Source organism: Sebastes fasciatus, chromosome 8 (genome assembly GCF_043250625.1).
Source record: "Sebastes fasciatus isolate fSebFas1 chromosome 8, fSebFas1.pri, whole genome shotgun sequence".
NCBI lineage: Eukaryota > Metazoa > Chordata > Actinopteri > Perciformes > Sebastidae > Sebastes > Sebastes fasciatus.
In genome coordinates this window covers 33,959,118-33,974,857 of record NC_133802.1, presented here as the reverse complement: position 1 = coordinate 33,974,857, position 15,740 = coordinate 33,959,118, and the positions used below count along the sequence as shown (strand labels likewise).

General features: G+C 43.1%; 1 protein-coding gene and 1 long non-coding RNA gene across 3 annotated transcripts in view; one reads left to right on the top strand and one right to left on the bottom strand.

The window, feature by feature from the left end:
- LOC141772007 (uncharacterized) overlaps nucleotides 1–11,110 on the top strand; it is a 100,759-nt gene extending 89,649 nt beyond the window's left edge. The window contains exons 5-6 of the long non-coding RNA XR_012594810.1: nucleotides 6,302–6,470; nucleotides 10,998–11,110. This is a non-coding gene — a long non-coding RNA (uncharacterized LOC141772007). The remainder of the gene's footprint in view (nucleotides 1–6,301; nucleotides 6,471–10,997) is intronic.
- The window catches only part of tp73 (tumor protein p73), a 36,493-nt gene that overhangs the window by 4,470 nt on the left and 16,283 nt on the right, over nucleotides 1–15,740 (bottom strand). For both annotated transcript variants that reach the window (XM_074642589.1, XM_074642588.1), the window contains 8 exons: nucleotides 6,665–6,851; nucleotides 6,329–6,444; nucleotides 5,166–5,275; nucleotides 4,059–4,201; nucleotides 3,797–3,885; nucleotides 3,558–3,685; nucleotides 2,926–3,080; nucleotides 1,853–1,985 (listed from right to left, as the gene is read on the bottom strand). In XM_074642589.1, coding sequence (XP_074498690.1) covers nucleotides 1,853–1,985; nucleotides 2,926–3,080; nucleotides 3,558–3,685; nucleotides 3,797–3,885; nucleotides 4,059–4,201; nucleotides 5,166–5,275; nucleotides 6,329–6,444; nucleotides 6,665–6,851 — 1,061 coding nt within the window. The remainder of the gene's footprint in view (nucleotides 1–1,852; nucleotides 1,986–2,925; nucleotides 3,081–3,557; nucleotides 3,686–3,796; nucleotides 3,886–4,058; nucleotides 4,202–5,165; nucleotides 5,276–6,328; nucleotides 6,445–6,664; nucleotides 6,852–15,740) is intronic.

The window sequence follows — 15,740 nt, the reverse complement described above, 5'->3', positions numbered from 1 at the left end:
AAAAATATGAAAAAAAAATGGTTTTAAATTAAACAGAACAGAAATTTCTTTTGAAGAAAATTTGCTGTAGTGCATTGAAAAGGGATGGCTGTATACACAATGACAGTGCGAATGACTTTAGAGCGAAGTGTATGACACACACAGTTTGGGGCTTTTGGGTGACATAACAAACCGTCTGGCAGCCATAGTGGAGGTCTACAACTCTGGAGCAGCTTGGCTGTATGAGCTGAGTACATAGACGTGATTAATGTGCTGTTTTTTAATCTGATTTAGTCACGTAGAGCTAGTTTAGGCAAGAACACCGATTGTTTTGTAAATTACTTTTTGCCGGCCAACAATGACAAGGACGGACACTAAAAATTACGTTCCCAAACAAGTGAACTGTTTTGAGAAAAACATATTTTCTCCCTGATTACCGTCACAGTTTTAAACAGTTTTAAACATGTGGTTAAAGCTTCAGTAGGCAGTATATATTTTTGGCATCATTGGGCAAAAATTCCATAATAACCTTTCAGCATATTTTAATTCAAGTGTTCTGAGATAAAACTAGACTTCTGCACCTCCTCATGGCTCTGTTTTCAGACTTTAGAAAATTTAGCCCGTGACAGGAGACTTTGACCAATCACAGGTCATTTCATTGAGAGAGCGTTCTTATTGGCTGTGCTCCGGTCATGTGACCGGAACTTGGCGTTCCTTCACCAGATTTCACAATGGCGGCGGCAGCGTCACAAACTTTCAAATTTTTACAGCTAAACCGTGCACTACAAGATGATTCTGAGAACATCTGAGGAGAGAAATAGGCATTAACGTAACAGAATATTGATTCATATTTGAGCGTTGCCTAGTTTGACTGTTTGGTCGGAGTTTGCGAGTGATTGACAGCCGGCTCTCATAGACAGTAGATGGACAGCAGACCTCAGATCAGCTCTTACTGCTTGTTTTCCTCTGGTCTGTGAAATCTTGCAGATGCCGTTAGGAGCACCGGAGGACACAGAGGCACATGATTTTTTTCAGGTTACCTGTTTCATGTACTGTCACGATATAGCGACCGTTTTATAAAAATAACTTTTTTTAATCATATTTGCTCCAATCTCGCCTACTTCAACTTTAAACTACTTAGTTAGGTTTAGGCAACATAACTACTTGGTTAGGTTTAGTAAAAACATCATAGTTTGGCTTAAAATGACGGACGTAAAAGTGAACGTTAACTTTTGGTTTCACACAGGACACAGATAGTGATCTCCTGGGTGTAAGTCCTGTGTTTGTTTGACCCATCTGGGCTTCCGCAGACCGTCATTAGAAACGTATTTTGATGTGTCAAAAACAAACGTAATCCATGATAATACGTTTCCCTCAAAACGTATTTCAAAATGCAGTTTTTTGTTGCGTGGGAACGTCATTTTTAGGAGAAGGCTGCAGTTTTTATATCAATACCATTACACACTTTTACTTGAAACATTACTGAATTAAGCTACTCCCATAACACAACCTTTGTAGGTAACTTCTTTTTCAAGTTTTTTTTTTTTCCAATTATGTATAGACATTGATTCCATGCAGCCAATTCTCCAGTGGACCTTCATTATGGCACCAGCCGGGGTAGCGAGGAGATTTGTGATGTAATTGCAAGCCTTCACAAAGCAGCCATAATCAAATCAAACTGACTGTATAACACAGCTCCATCTACACACATTTTGCTGCAAATTAGGAACTTTTCCCAAAAAAAACAGTTTTTGACCAAATTTGTACTAACATGGCCAAACAGACTAGCTGTTTTTGGTATCTACTGTACATTGATTGTCTGCTGGCCCTTTACAGGAGGATAAAGAAGGAGTGTCATTGGAGGGTGAGGTACCTGACGAGGCTGGGGTCAGGGTTATACGGAGGGGGCGGGCTGCAGTGGGAGGCAGACACTAGAGTCTGACTGCTGTGGCCACCATTCATATCACCATTTCCCTGCATGTGGTGGCTGTTGAGCATGTTTGAACCTGTGAGAGAGGGAGGAGGGGGGGGATCAATGAAATAATAATGAACTGTAACGGCATCAATAGGTTCTCTTGGCATTGATATTTAAAGGGACTGTTTGTAAGAATCAGAAATTGCTTGTTAACAGCGACACCTGTGGCCGTTAAGTCAACGAAAGGCAGCGTCCTGTTGCTCTCGCTTGTGCTCGCTCTACATAGACATGAACGAGCATCGCTCAACACAGTGAGGAGACACACGTCAGCTAAAACCACAATATCACTCTATATTTCAGCTGCTTGGCAGTAATGTTAGCTGACCAGACGAAGGTCTCTCCATGAATCAATGCTGATCCTAGTGTTGGATTTTCCTGCTTCAGCCTCCCGACCGCGGCCGGAGGGAACAGAGGAGACACCGGAGTTTTGGTCGGAGACGATAACGTTTCTCTCTGTGGAGCCCCGTCACTTCACAAGACACGGGAAACCTCTGTTGGTCTGGAGGAGCTGCAGCAGTTATTTCTGCACAAACGTCCACTGAACATTCACTAGATATTCTCAGAGCTAAACTAACTCTTCTGCAGTGTGGAGTGAGCAGCATGCACGTGAGAGCGAAGCGAAAGAGTGAGAAGGAGCGTGGTGTGTGAGTGAAGGCAGGCAGAGGAGCAGAGTACAGCAGAGACTCCGGTCCTGGAGACCAAAGCTACGGTCTCCCCCGCGTCCTCCGACCGCGGCCAACACTGTTTAACAGACGGGATCCACTAGATACAACCAAGAGGTTTTGGTGCTTCACTGTAGTTTGTGTTGGAGTCTCATCTGAACAGCGTAGCCACACGCGAGCGCGCATGGGACACCGACCCGCAATGATTTATACGTGTAAGAAGTTACAGACGGTCCCTTTAAACAGGTGGGTTTGATGTACTTTATGAGTACATCTGATGTGATTTGAATCACACGTGCAGATACTCACCCATATGAGCTATGGAGTTGGGGGCAGTGTGGTGTTGCTGGGGCTGCTGCCCCACCAGCTGGTTGACTGAGGGCTGTTTGTTGAGGCCTCCGTGGGCATGAAGCTTGTTCATGTTGGACAGTGGAGAGTAAGAGGTGGGGGATGCTATGTGGCTCCTAGAGGAAAGAGGAGAACGAGGCTGAGGTTAGAGGAATGTGAGGGTCTTTTCACACCTTTATGTACAGTATGCATGTACAGTATATATGTACAGTATGCATGTACAGTATGTATATACAGTATGCATGTACAGTATATATGTACAGTATGCATGTACAGTATGTATATACAGTATGCATGTACAGTATATATGTACAGTATGCATGTACAGTATGTATATACAGTATGCATGTACAGTATATATGTACAGTATGCATGTACAGTATGTATATACAGTATGCATGTACAGTATATATGTACAGTATGCATGTACAGTATGTATGTACAGTATGCATGTACAGTATATATGTACAGTATGCATGTACAGTATGTATATACAGTATGCATGTACAGTATATATGAACATTATGTATGTGTACCAGCAGCTGTCTGCGTGCTTGTGCATAATGTTTAACGTTAGTGTTGGAGTGACTCACGGTCTCTGCAGAAGTTGCTGCTGTGTTTGTTGTCTGTAGGAGTCGACCAGCGGCTGCGGCACCAGCTCCACCAGCTCCAGACTGTCTTTAATCTTCATCAGCAGCTCAAAGTTCTCCCGACCACGAACCTACACACACAAACACGCACAATAACATCACATTATAGGCAGTCAAACATGCTATAACTTCTGTCTGTGTTACACTGTCAACACTACTTCCAGTGTGTGAAAGGCTCTTACAGGAATATAGTAAATCTCTTCATCTCCGTGCCGCCTCTTCCTCATGTTAATATTCGGACTGGGAATATTCGTCGGACTCTGTTTGAAGTCTGCGGACGACAGAAACAGAGTTATGACATATTAACATATTTCACCAATTCATTTTGAGGACCAAGATATCAGGTTGTTGAATGTATACCAACAGCCAGACAGCAAGACACGACATATGAAAAACAATTTAATGTGTAGTTAACATGATGTCATTCAGTTCAATTCAACTCACTGCGCTTGTTGGCACAACCATTTTTGGCCACGCTGTCGTTCAGGGCCTGCTGTTCCCTGAAGTGGTCCTCGTCTGCTTTGCGGTCTCGGCCGGGACACGCACATATCCGACCTTCAAACGACCTTCTGCCCAACACTTGACCACTGCAGAGATGATTCGGGATAGAAAAATATATTCAAGAAAATGTAGGTCCTCTAACATTCAAAGTTCAGTTTTACTTTAGCTGTGTGGATCAGTGCGCTGAATAGTCTCACACTGTACTCTTTGGCTGCAACAATACTGTTTTAAAATGTACATTATCAAGGGCTGTCCTCGACCGAAGACATTTTTTTGACGACTAACACTCATACAATTTTGTCTCGGTTAGTTGATTTAGTTGACAGATCTGTAAAACTGAGTTTCTCCACAAAGAATCACACAAAAGCAGCACTTTAAATCTGCTGTTTACCAGAGACGTGCTCAGAAGTATCTTGGAGATAAGTCATTAAGCCTGAAAAAGGCATAAAAAAATGACTAAACAACTAAAGAAATCGACTGACGTTTCCTCCTAACTGGACGCGATGCGAACGTCAGATTGTTTCAGTTTTTCCCGATGAAAACGTCCTAACCAGCTCCGTGCGTCAGCGAACAGACAAAGCGACGTGTCGCTTGTTTGAAAAATTGCTCGCCCTCGCTCTATTTATGCAAAGGTTCACGCACCTCCAACCTGTTTTCAATGGTCAAAATTGATGCTGACAGTTAATCAATATTGCAATCGCTTGTAGTTTATCTCAACAATTTTTCACTCTCCATTCGCCAGAATTCGCTCACTCGCTGTATGTTAGGAAGAGGTGTAAGACCAAAATGACCGATTAGTCAACTAATCAACTAAAAGTGGACAGAAGTGTATATAATCTGATGTGTATAATGTAGTATGTTCTTCGCTTCCCATTGATCTGTGGGTTGGTAGGTTTTGTCCTGTACCATTTGCCAGTACGTACTGTCGTAGAACATTTGTAAATTCATAGAATCCAAATCCACACGACAAAGAGCTGAGAATTACTTAATAGATTACAAAGAAGAACCATGTTTGAACTGTCTGCGTGTATGAATTGTGAATTGACTTACTCCCTGGTTTCCAAAGTGATGATGATGAGGATGGGCCTCCTGTTCATGCCGCCAACACAGCTGCTGTTACACATGAAGTTATACAGGATGGTGGTGAACTCTGTCCCCACCTGAAACACAAAATAGTCAAGTTTTAATTAAATGTGCACGTCGGCACAGAAGCAAACCTCCCGTTTTACAGTAAATATGTCACTCCACCACCAGAGGGCAGTGTTGCAGTGCACTCTGATGTGAGGCAAGTCAATCATGCTCTTCATTAACCTCCCCAGGTGCAATCACAGACATGATGATTTCCCCACTCTTACGCTTGTTTGGACATGCCCGGCATCTTTATTTATAGATGTGCTTCCTATGAAGTACCTCATCGAAATTCACTGTTTCTTTGGAACGAGCTCGACTGATCCATTGTGTGTCTTGAGCACCATTTGGGCTGAATGTACAAAATATCAGGGACGTCGTTCAGATATTGAGATGGATGGAAATCAATGAGGATTCACTTCATCAGAATACTTCATGAAAAGAGTAAATATTTTGTACATTCACTCTAGACCAGAGGTCTGAAACCTGCGGCCCCAGAGCCACATGCGTCTCTTTAGCCCCTCTCCAGTGGCTCGCTGTGGATTTTATAAAAATGGAAATGTATAACTGTTCTGTGTTTACATTTTCATTTTTATTTATCATTGTTGTAGGTTTATGGTACGACGGTACGACGGAGTATTAGGGCCACATTGAGGAAAAAAATAAAACTGAGATTACGAGAATAAAGTCATAATATTATAAAGTAGTAATTTTACGTGTTATTTTCTTTTTTCTCTTAAAGTTATGACTTTATTCTCGTAATATTACGACTTTTTTATGACTTTATTCTTGTAATCTCCGATTGTTTTTCCCCTCAATGTGGCCCTAATACTCCGTAGTACATTGTCTCTTTGGCCCTCACTGCATTAGACTTATATATTATATACTTAGACTTTAAACTGTGTTACCTTCATACCTTTTTTTCTTTTTCTCTGCCTAAAATGGCTCTTTCGATAGTAAAGGTTGCTGACCCCTGCTCTAGACCATAACTTCAATTGTTTGAGGTCATGCCTACAGTCCCTAAGGTACCTAATACAATGCATTGTGTGTTTTTACAGATACACAACAGCTGATGAACCACCAACCTGTGGAGCCTCATGCGGCAAGAAGACGCTCTGCCGGCCGGTGACCGGATCGTCCACGTACTGACTGAGGTTATTCCCCTCCACCCGGATCAGGTGACTGGCCGGGGCTGCTTGACCTGTGGAGATAATGATGGAACAACAGGTAAGGACGCAGTTGGTTGATCTCAGTCGAAGCATCACACATACCTGACAGTCAAAAAATGTTACGATGAACGCGATAATAACGCGTTATCATAAATTATTTTTAACGATGTTATTGGCGTATGTTGGGTAAAAGTATAAAATGTCTGAGTACAGTCATCTCTGGTGAAAGGACCGGGCTTGTTGAGATCATACCGTCGTTGAAGTCTCGTCCCAGTTCGTGGTTGGGGCAGCGTTTGACCACTTCTGTGACGTGCTCCGCCTTCTTGTAGACGGGCATGGCTCTGATGATGCTGCCATGAGGAGGAGAGGAGGACAGCTTGATTTGGATCGGACAGGTTTTGGCAATCTGACAGTAGAGCTTCTTCAGCAAGGGAGAGTACTGGATGGGGGAAGAACACACACACACAGAGGACCGGTCAGCGGTCTGGGTTCATACATGGTGTACAATGAAACAGCTGTCTGCCTCAAATATTCTCTCAAAGGGAGTGTGAACTAATGCTTTGTACAACAAAATGCTGATCACAGCTCAAATTTGGATCCACAACTGCAGGATTTCTTTCTTTCTTTCTTAATTTTAACTTCCAATTTACACTTTAAGACATGAACATCCATAAAGAATCAGACCCATTAGTCAAGAAAATATCAATTAATGCCTTCACATGTATATTTTATGAACAACCTATTAGTAAATTAAACTTAAACCTGCAGTAGTCAGAATGTTTTTGGCATCATTGGACAAAAATATCCATAATAATCTTTCAGCATATTGTAATTCAGGTGTTCTGAGAGAGACTTCTGCTCCTCCTCATGGCTCTGTCTTCAGGCTTTAAATGTACCCCGTGACGGGAGACTTTGGCCAATCACAGGTCATTTCAGAGAGAGAGCGTTCCTATTGGCTGTGCTCCGGCTGGTGGGCGGTGCTTGGTATTTCCTCAGCTTGATCTCAACATGGCTGCCGGGTCACAAACTTTCTCATTTTACAGCTAAACCGTGCACTACAAGATGTTTCTGAAGACATTTGAGGAGAGAAATAGACATTAACGTAACAGAATATTGATTCATATTTGATCTGCCTAGTTTGACTGTTTGATCGGAGTTGGCGAGTGATTGACAGCTGCTCAGAGACGTCAGGCTCCAGATCAGCTCTGATTGGTTGTTTTCCTCCGGTCTGTGAAATCTTGCAGATGCCATTAGGAGCACCGGAGGACACAGAGGAACATGATTTTTTTCAGATTACCTGTCTCGTGCACTACTGTCAGGATATAGTGACCGTTTTATAAAAATGACTCCATTTCTACCCGCTGCTGCTTTAAAGACATGTAAACTGGGAGTTGTGTCTTCTCAGTTTCACGTAAATGCTCTCAAGAAGTAGCAGAAAGATAATATATCCTAAGGAGGGAAAGAGTTAATCTCACTACCACTGACGTCAGAGCAAAATAACGTCTCAGGAGGAGGAATTGTTGTGTTGAAAATGACGTGATTTGAGCCGTTAACTCATCCATCAGCACGGCAGCCAAAAAGTATTTTTAATAACAGAACACAAGGTGGACGAATAAAGAGCTGCGTGATAATATGATGATTAAATAGTGGGTTGTGTGACCACAGGAACAGGCTGTTATTATCACATACAATTATGACCGGAGAACAAATTGTGTCATTTGAGGAAAGGGAAAAATACACAAGGACTGTAAAACAGTCAGCAGTAAATCTGTATAGAAGAGGTAATTACTGTGTTATTAGAATGAATAAATGATTATTATCCAGCAGAGTGGGTTTGTGGGTAGTAATGTGAGATGGCGGAAGAGAGGCAGAAGTTCAAAAGGAAAAAAAATGTTTGTGTCTCAGTGTGTATACGAGCTGAAAAAAAAGAAAAGAAAGAATGGACGATAAATAAATATCCGATTTTTACTGTCTCCGTCCGTTAAAGTAAAGTTCAGTGAGAACATGCTGAGCTGTGTGTCTTCAGTGATTCCTCAGTTTATACACGCATGCATGCATATATGTGCATGTATGTGTGTAAATGCCAGTACAGACGTATCCAAAGACAGCGTGACAAGGGACGGAGAAGCCTTAACATGCCCCGACACAATCACGAAATCTTAAAAATCTTCCCTGTGGGAATCAAACTGAGACCTTGCAGAGAAAAAACTGAGAAGACAGATGTCCTGTGTGGACTTGCTACTACACCGCAGCCTATACAGTACATACAGCTCAAGATGCATATATGACATTTAACTGTCATTTTGTGCATTGTGGTATTTGATTGGTTTGTGGTTTAAGCCTCGAGCTTGCCATTTTGCCCGTTACCATCTTGGTTTTTTGCAACCAGAAGTGACACGAGAGAGTGAAAGAGTTAAAGTTGTAAGACGAAAACACGGACAACTCCCAGACCGGACAACGCCGTGGTAGCGACCTGTCAATCACAAGGTAGCCCCGCCCTAAAGCATCCCCTGCTTTATGGTCTATCTGATTCTAAATGGGACCATCATTTACTAAATGAACATCATGCTGTATTGAAGAAGACTTGAAACTAGAGATTGAGACCATAAACTCATGTTTACAATGTTTACTGAGGTAATAAATCAAGAGAGAAGTAGACTCATTTTCTCATAGACTTCTATACAATCAGAGGAGTCGCTCTCTGCTGGCTGTTAGAAAGAACCACACTGGTTGTAATATGAGTTTCTCTGTGCTTTGTTGATATAGCCGGGCCGGCCGTGTGTACATTTAGTGCATTTAGTGAGCTTGCCCCACTGGCTAGCTCAAGGTCGCTGCTCTGCACTGCTCTCATATGGCGGTTACAGGTGATAACGCCGTCCTGACTGACGGCGCCGTACCACCAACCTTTCAGTTAACACTGTTAGCTCTGTTGGCACTGTTGCATTTGTTTGAGAAAGTTTCACAAAGAGACTTGCTAGACCTAACGGTATTACAACCAGGCAGTGTGAAGTGTGAAAGAAGTCGGCCTGCAGGAGGCAGGGAGGGTCTTGTCAGTCCCCAAAATTGCTGCTGTACCACTTTAACCCCAGAAGTCACACCATGCTTTCCCCTTTATATGCTTTACCCTCAACTTCTCATCGTTGTCCTTTCAAAAGAAGACTTTTCTTTTTAATTTGGAGTCTTGGACTTTGATCCTTCTGCACCTTACTGCTACTTATAACGCCCAGGATTTAAGAGATTCTTCTGTCGCATAACGATCGGTTAAATTCTTCAAATTTAAATGTAATCGTTTTAAAAAAATAATTTCCCCACTGATGATCCAGACTCTGGTTTGAGTCTCCCAGACACCAGATAGCCTCTGGCCCCGATGACGGCTGGGAAAAGACTCATTCCAACAACAACTGCTTGGATTCCTTGTTGTGACACCGTTACTAAGCCCCTTATAACCACACACACACACACACACACACACACTTACACACACACACACACACACACTTACACACACACCCTTAGCCATGAGCCCTCCCTCGAGGGCAATGGAAATACCTGTGCACAACATTACCTTTTTCCCACCTAGCTTTCCCTGACAAGTCTCAACAGCTCGTCCATACCATGAATAAATAATTTGTCTGAGATGAAGCAACCAGATGAACTTCGTTATTTACAGACCGGGGGACTTTTTCTTGCAGCAACAATCACATCTCCAATGACCAATGGTTTACTTTCCAGCATGATCACATATCATGAAAAACTCACTTTTTCAGTGCTTGTGCACATACGGTATATTTGGGTATCTGGGGTGCCTAGCGGGAGGTCTTTCTTCTTCTCTTTACTACCTCTATACACGGTTCATAACGGCCCCGTTAACTCTCTTTTGTCCCGCTGACGGTGGTGACAGCCAACAGTCTGCGTTGTGTTTGATGATGATGACGGTGGATTAACCGCTGACAGTTTTAGCGTACACTCCAACTAAACACAGACAGCTCCAATGTCCATTCAAAGACGGATTTATTTGCTTACAAGCACTTGTGCTGGGATCTGGGGGATACAAGCACAGATCAGAAAACATGTGATTCAACAAGTCATTGGCTGTATCCGAAACCTCCTATTATACTAGTAACCCGGCCTAGCATACTACAAAACAAATGGATTTATGTTCCATACTACATACTACTGACGAACGCAGTATGCAGTATACAGTACATACTGCATTCTGCGTTCGTGAGTTAGTATGTAGTAGGCTGCTTCGGACACAGCCATTCAGATTTGTCACATGCAGACTCTACCTCACCTTTGCAAAGGTGCACCATATCTTTCGGTGAATACAGGTATATTCTGCAGGTGCTTCGAAGTAGAGACTAACTTAGTGAACAAATGTTAAAGACCCACAAAAAGAGGTCAATAACAGTTTTAAATTCCACCTGCGCTCTAAAATTGCTGTCAACGGGACCATTGCACAAGAAAAAAGAGAAGAGATCTTTTGATGAGCTGTGGGATCAGCGGGGATCAGCGTTGGGTGACATTGTTTTTGAACATCACAGAGTGCATGAAAAAGTCATAAATTACGTTTTTGTCTTTTCAGTCTTCTGGTGGTGCGGATGCCAAGGGAGACGTTTCAACTCGTCCACCACAGAGACTAGTGTGCACACGCAGCGACGAAGGAGAGGCATGCACACACAAAATCTGTGAGTTCAGCTCCATGTGTCGTTGTCAGAAGTGAAGTGCAGCAAATCAATAAATGTACAGTATCTGATGTGTTTGTATGTTCTGGTACAGACAAGAGAGGCTGAGTGATGGATAAACTTTGTTTCAGGACATAGAGAAGGATGAAGGGATGGAGAGGAAGGAGAAAGGAAAAAGATTGGATTACATGAAGATAGAAATGTTCAAAAACGTTAAGAAATCCTTTAAAATGTCCTAAAACTGCACCATAAACTTTGGCCAATTGTTTAACTTTCCACCAATTTTCAAAGAAATTTCTTTATCAGATTAACCGTAACAAACCGACTACGTCCTGTAATAACTTTGCAAAGAACCGCTATCATTTCTACCACTAAGTTTTATGGACTAAAGGTCTACAGCAGACGGTGATATGATCATGAACATTGCACTGTAATTTGAGCTATAAAATACGCATATCAGCAGCTTGTATACATTTAATCAAATGTGTCATGTGATCATGACTTTACAGGAGCTCTGTATAATCCTGTAACTAACTATTTAGTTGTCATTTGTCATTGCAATCCCATCGATCCATCCCTCCATCCCTCCATCCCTCCCTGTCTCTACGCGGTGGACCAGTGGAGGCAGGTCCTAACAGGCTCCTGGAGACGGGGTGATAATTGCCAGACCGTCATCCGTATACACAAGCAACAGCTTGCCCGCCGCAAATTCGCTTAACTGTCCAAATATCAAATACGTTGACACACACACACACACACACACACACACACACACACACACACACACACACACACACACACACACACACACACACACACACCGGCACAGAGCTTTACATTATGTACGCCATACAAATCCACACAGCTTAAGCTGGATTTATATACAGTCTATAATTATATTGGATTCAAATCAATATAGAAAATTGTTATAGAGAGTCTCCTACATTTTCTCTGACGTCGCAGTAATTGCTGTTAAAATTACGGTTTATCTCTATTATGCTTATTTTCAGGTGCATACTTGTATTTTGGGTTTCTACTAGAACATGTTTACACGCTTAAATGTTCAAAAAAACACTTTAATTTCCTCATACTGTCTGTGGCCCAGTCTGCTCTGATTGGTCAACTGAACCAAACTCTTCGGACTCTGCTCCAGCTCTGCTCTAACTAGATTTGTGTGAGGATGTCACAAACTTTAAGGGGCTTTAAGGGACTTTAAGGGACTTTAAGGGGAAATAAGGAAAGATGTAGTGACCTTTAGAGACTGATTCTTTACAGCTCTTATCTCGGTTTTTCTGTAGTTCCAGTATCGGGTATCGGGTCCGATACTGTGCTCATGTACTCGTACTCGCAAACGAACAACATGGTTGAGCTTAAAACTGCTATATTGAAGTGAAATGAATTTTACTGGAAAGTTTCCCTTTCTTTTTACCGCAGTAAAGTGTTCATATTCACCATACGCTGAAGGATTGATTTATAGCACAGTCCATGGAGATTGTAAAAGTCCTCTAGACAGGACGGCATACACACAGTGTTACACAGGTGTTAAGGGATACACAGCAGAATAGACCAAAGAATTCACATTATGAATGGCCTCTCACAGCGTTGAACACTCCTGACCAATGTTGGGACAGGGATTAAATTAGTTAAGATATCTTGTTTTCTTTAGTACTTCATCTCCTGGGCAACTATACAATGTACTTGTATTTGTAGTACAAATTGATCTGAATACATGAACAACTTCATGTACTCATGTGTTGTCATCGACAAAACACATCTGTGTGAAAAATCTTCCTCATCGAGTGTGTTTTCCCCGATCCGACGCTCGGCAGGAAGGCCGGTGGTGATGTGGCTGCTAGATGATGCATTGTGGGGGAGGAAGGGAAGGACGCATCACGCAGGGCGTGTTGGGACCTGCTTCCTAACGGAGAGAGGCTAATAGCTGGGAAGAGCAGCTTCTGACAAGCCGCCTCGCAGTGCATGCTCGAGCCCGCACACCACCGCATCACACCCCTCCCACTCCTGACACATACTGTACGCGCACACACATACACACAACCTGGAGCCCGAGTGTACGGAAGAAAGAGGTCTTCTTATTTGACAAGGCTGAAGGTGTTAGATCTCATTTCCAGCCACGGTGATGCTCGCCTCGCGTCCGAGCCAAGGAATCATCTTCGAGAGGAGTGAGAGCGGCAGAGTTTCAGAGCTATTATCACTAATCACAGTGTCTTGACGAGACAGAGGGGGACTGGAGGATTACCAGACGAGCTTAACATGAGCTTGAATGGACTTACTGTATGTGGAAACATTATGATAGATGAGAAAGAAAACGGATCTCTTCTCCTGGTTTTCTCTTCTGTTCTTTCTCCTGTTGAACGATGAAGCTGATATATATATTTGTCTACATAAAAATGTTATCCATCAGACCTTTAATCAAGTTATTAGGAATATTCCAAGTCATACTATTTCAAGAAAAAAAGGCGTAATGTTATGAGAAAAAAATAATGTCCTCCTCCACAAAAGAGTCAGTTTCCCCATCGGGTCCGTGTGGTTCTTTCTTCGGAATAAACTCAGTTTCTTGCACAATCTTTTCAAGGTCCTGATACTGATGATAACGTGGTAATATTATGACTTTATGCTCTAAATCTCAGATTGATTTATTTCTTCAGTGTGGCCCTAATACTCCGTCGTACGATGGGACCAGGTTAATCTGAAGGGCAGAGTAGTTCATGGATCATGTTTAACCAAACAAGTTGAAACAGGTTTCTGACATATTTCATTGCAGCGATTTCTCAGGTAAAACAAGCTAATAATTCTTGTCCGTGTTTCCCTTCGTTTCTGTCCATGTAGTCTGGCCGTGAGAAAGACTTTTGAGTCAGAGAATGGAAGTGAGGGAAAGGAGATGATAGACAGATTTCTGTTCTTTCTCCCGTTGAACGATGAAGCCGACTGGTTCGGTAGCCGCAAAACCTCCCGTCAATCATTAAGATTTAATGAGAAATGCTTGATGCAATAGGCAGCTGCATTTCTCCTCTCATCTCCCAAAGCGCGCTGCATGCCACCCGCTCTCAGTGGGAGGCAGAGGGGCGTCTAGGTAACTGATTATAGTCAATATGCCCCTATGGCAATCGGCATTCCCCACCGCCGGAGGCTACAAGAAATCAGTAAGAAACCGTTAACTCCTTCATTCAGACGAGGTGACTCAGTCTTAGCCGTCCTTTTGTTTCAAGCATGTTCAAACTTGGGGCCTGAATTCTGCATAAATACACACACACACACACACACACACACACACACACACACACACACACACACACACACACACACACACTTGTGCATGCACATTAGACTCACACAAATCCTCTTGCACCCCCAGTGTTATTTTTTGGGAAATCCCCTCCCATTAGTAGAAACGGATTCATTCCAAGAGGCTTGACCGTAATCTCTTTTTTTCTTTTCAGAAGGAACACTTTTAAAATGCCTCGTCGACACGATGCAAACCTCCGAATCAGAGTCAGTTTGATATGCATCTCTCTAAACGTACTGACACAGGAATACAACAAAGCTGGATAAATAAAGGTGAGGAAGAGACATGACTGTTATGTACACAAGTAGTAAAACTAAATTATATAAATATTATATAAATATATTTTCAAAGCAACAATGACCAACAATAAAATAAGAGGCGGCGGCGGCGCCCGTCGGTGAGAGAAACCGCTCTGATTGGCTGTTCAGCTTAACCGAATCGGTGCACGAGAAGAGAAACGGACGTGAGGAAAGCAAGTCAACGAGTAAAGTCAAGAGGATACACACAGACGGCTCTTCTCATTTTTCATCTTCATCTCATTCGCGGCCGAGTGTGAAGCGGCTGCGAATGAGGAGCAGCACCTCTAAATCTGAGGCCGTGGTTCTTAGCAGGAAACCGATGGATTGCCTACTCCGGGTAGGGAATGAGTCCTTACCCCAAGTGAAGGAGTTCAAGTACCTCGGGGTCTTGTTTGCGAGTGAGGGGACGATGAAACGTGAGATCGGGGGCGGTATTGCATTCGCCTTACCGCACCGTTGTGACGAAAAAGAGAGCTGAGCCGGAAGGCAAAGCTCTCGATCTAACGTCAGTCTTCGTTCCTACTCTCACCTATGGTCATGAGGGCTGCAGGTCATGACCCAAAGACCTAGATCGCGGGTACAAGCAGCCGAAATGGGTTTCCTCAGGAGGGTGGCTGGCGTCTCCCTTAGAGATAGGGTGAGAAGCTCAGTCATCCGTGAGGGACTCGGAGTAGAGAGAGACTTCATGTACGTGTCATAATAGCGGCTTGCATATCCGCCGTCCTCGGTGTTCTGGTTTCCCTTTTTGAATGACGAATACAGGCCACCGTGACCTGCTGGTGTGGAGAGTTATTTCCTCTCACGCAGGTGCAGGACGTACGTGGTTGTCGACCGTCGGCTGTAGTCTTTGCGGTGTGTTCGGGTGCAACTTTTTGCCAAGACAAAGGCGACGCGAGGCAACGCAACAGTCGGCCTTCGTCGCCGCTAGTTCTTTGATATCGGTTTGGTGTGTCTGGGCCTTAAGGCTTCTTTTAAGGCGATCGGTGGTATCACACAGTATCCTACATGATCACTACTGTATAATAACGCTTAAATACATC